The sequence below is a fragment of the Lipotes vexillifer genome, unplaced genomic scaffold (assembly GCF_000442215.2).
Source record: "Lipotes vexillifer unplaced genomic scaffold, Lipotes_vexillifer_v1.1 scaffold382, whole genome shotgun sequence".
NCBI classification, from domain to species: Eukaryota; Metazoa; Chordata; class Mammalia; order Artiodactyla; family Lipotidae; genus Lipotes; species Lipotes vexillifer.
Window position 1 is genome coordinate 7,551,893 of NW_006780611.1, and position 3,296 is coordinate 7,555,188.

Below are 3,296 nucleotides of genomic sequence, written 5' to 3' on the forward strand. Positions count from 1 at the left end.
AGGTCTGAGTTGGTATCCCAGGAATGACTCCAAGGCTAAGCAAGGTTCAGAAGCACTGAAATTATCTCTTTCACATACCTGGGGGAGTCACCTGAATTTTCTGGTCATCCAGCTCCTCTTCCTGTGGCATCAAGGCCACAAAACAAGGGGGGACATTCTGGCGGGGTGTGTATCTGCACACTGCCATGACCTCCTTCTCCAGACACTTGGTGAGTAGAGCACTGAATAGGGTTGAGCTCCCTGGAAAACAAACATCCCAGGGGTCTATATCCTAAAGATGTCTCGTCCTTTCTTAGCCCACATTATAAACCTACAGTTTCTCTTACATTTTCTTAAAAGCATTTATGATACTTTGATAGCTCAGGGGTGATGGACCCAGAGGTGAGGGTAAAGTGAGGGTAGCAGAGGCATAGAAAGGAAGAGAAAGGAAAGGGCACCTCAAATACTCCATTTAGGGGTGTGAATTATTACTGTCAGTTCACTTTTACTATCATTAGGCTAATGACATAAGCCCTAGTTGCTAATGAAAACCAGTCAGGTCAGATCCGGGAGGTTCATTAGCTATAGCACAGAGGAATACAGGTCTGGACAGCACAAATAAACCCAATGGCCAAGTTCATATCATCCTTAATTGCAACACTAGGGAAGAAGCCAGGTTTGTTTTTTTGTTTTTCCCGAACTCTTTATCTGATGCCTCAAAGAAAGAATTTCATAGCAACTAAGTTTTAAATATGCTAATTCCATATCCCCTCCTGGATATTCACAATGCTATCAGTATATTATAGTTCCTAAAGAAATCTCTTTAACTTTGTTTAGTCCCACGTTTCCAAAATTTGAGCATGAAACACTTTCAAAATACCCAGTAATACATCCTATATAGTTTCCAGCAGCAGCCATTTAGGAATGCTGCTCAGTAAATTGCCTTCTGCGTTGCGTATTCGTTTATCCTTGGTTTATGCCCCTTACCATTTATCAGGGACTCCTCGGGGTACACGAACAGGGAGGGCCTCAGGTAATGGTGCTTCTTCAGCATTATCAAGGGCTTGAAACCGATGAGAATCAAACCTGGTTCATCAAACCGTTTAAGCTCTTCTGTTTCCTCTTTCTCTAATACAATCTGACGACTCCCATAGGTCTATAGAAGGGGAACAACGAGGGCCACATAGCGAGGCTACACAGAGATGCGAATGGTTGCCATATGACACTAGCAAGTTAAAATCAGCTTTCTTCTAAGGAGCAGGAAGAGGGCTCATCAGAGGCATCTTCCTCCTATCAACAGCAATTAACATGTATTGAGTGCCAGCCAGGCACTTTACTTTTGCCACCCAGTTTATCATCTGTAACAATCCTAGGCAGTAAATGTTAAAAACTCTGTTTTACAGATGAGTGAACTGAGGCTCTATAGTTAGTAACTTGCTCCAGAGTATACAACCGAATTGGGCTTTGAACTGTACCACCCACATCTGTCTGGTGCTAAAGGCCATGCTCTTCAGGCATTTGTTCCTTCCCTCATTTAATGTGTACTAAACCCTCAGCATCATCCCTGACACACAAAGGATGCTCAAACCTTACCTGCTTAGTGAGAGGACCAACGTCAGGTACTGTGCTAGGTCTCAGTGTAGGAGGCTCACACGCACACACACACACACACACATACTACCTCCAAACTTTAACATTTGCATTTTGATCCTAAATATGTGATTAGTACCAGAAATTAGTAAAGGTCAAATTTGGGTTTTATAAACAAAAACAGGGCCCTTAAGACTTTTTGTAGGCACAGTTAATCAAGAAAGAAACTTAGTAACCGGAAGAGCTACTGCCTATGAATAAACCAACATGGAAAACTAGCTACTTCCAAAATGGAAGGAGAAATTTCTTGTCGTCTTCTCCTCCTGAAAAGTAGGGCAAGACACTCTGGCCTGAAATTTGTGCTCCAAAAGACATCTCAAGGATTGAATCAAAATAATATTTAATTTTAGTCACCTAGTTGATCCTTCTAGGTCCTGAACTTAGGCAAAATCGCTCTCCCACGTTTTGCATAACTAAAAAGGAAGGATGACTCACTTGATTTTAATTTCAGATATCAAATCCTTCTATAGGGAACTACATTCAATATCCTGAGATAAACCATATGGAAAAGAATATTTTATAATGTATATATATGTATAACAGAATCACTTTGCTGTACAGCAGGAATTAACACAATATTGTAAATCAACTAATTTAAAAAAATCCTTCTATAGATTGAACAAAGATGAGAGGATGAGGAGAGATAATGTTCTGCATCCTTAGTCTGTCTTTCAGATTAAGAAAGGCATGAGGGGGGCTTCCCTGGTGGCGCAGTGGTTGAGAGTCCGCCTGCCGATGCAGGGGACACGGGGTCGTGCCCGGGTCCAGGAGGATCCCACATGCCGCGGAGCGGCTGGGCCTGTAAGCCATGGCCGCTGAGCCTGCGCTTCCAGAGCCTGTGCTCCGCGGCGGGAGAGGCCACAATGGTGAGAGGCCCGCGTACCGCCAAAAAAAAAAAAAAAAAAAGAAAGGCATGGGGGTATCTTTTCAAGGCAAAGGAAAAACTGGTTAGTTTGGCAAGAAAAAAAAAAAATCTCTCCCTAAAACGAGAGCACTTCACACCTAACACATTTTCTTACCCTAGCTCATCTCCCTAGTTAACTATAAAACAATTTCTGCCACTGTACTGGAATTAGACTGTTAAGACTCAGAGTAGCATGTGCTGGCTGATTGAGGGCTGAAGTTTTCACTGACACCTCTTCCAAATACTGGCTCTAACTTTCTAGCTCCCAAGGTATTACTGATCTAGATGCCATATTCCAAAGGGTAATGACAACAGCTTGGCTAGAAAGATGCGCACATGAAAGTTATTTAACTAGTTAGGCTGATCATGTCTCCCCCTCCCTGTTAATTCTTCAACAGGACAAAATTCAGTAAGAAGGCAGAGACCTACCTGGGCCCTCTTGGTGTCGCTAGGCAAAAGCAAACTGCCTGTATTTACATTAAATGTCCGGGTCTTGGTTTTCACTGGTTCATTTGTTTCCCGATAAAGCCTCACTGGAGAAGGTTTGAGAGCCTTCTGGACCATATTATAAATGCCAACAGTGAGCGCTACATCTTTGTTGAGCTTAAGCTTCAACCTGAAGGAGAGAAAAATTTTTTAATTTGGACAGAAAGAGTATATTTTCCTATCTAAAAGTCATTCATGGCACCCAAGCCCTGATTTGTTTTATTCTCTCCAATAACCTAAGCTTTTCGAATACAAATATAAAGCTTTTTTTTTTTTT

The 3,296-nt window shown here is 42.1% G+C and overlaps 1 protein-coding gene across 3 annotated transcripts in view; it reads right to left on the reverse strand.

Moving 5' to 3' along the window:
* XRCC6 (X-ray repair cross complementing 6) overlaps positions 1–3,296 on the reverse strand; it is a 29,050-nt gene that overhangs the window by 12,639 nt on the left and 13,115 nt on the right. For all 3 annotated transcript variants that reach the window (XM_007453964.1, XM_007453966.1, XM_007453965.1), the window contains 3 exons: positions 2,963–3,149; positions 967–1,135; positions 79–240 (listed from right to left, as the gene is read on the reverse strand). In XM_007453964.1, coding sequence (XP_007454026.1) covers positions 79–240; positions 967–1,135; positions 2,963–3,149 — 518 coding nt within the window. The remainder of the gene's footprint in view (positions 1–78; positions 241–966; positions 1,136–2,962; positions 3,150–3,296) is intronic.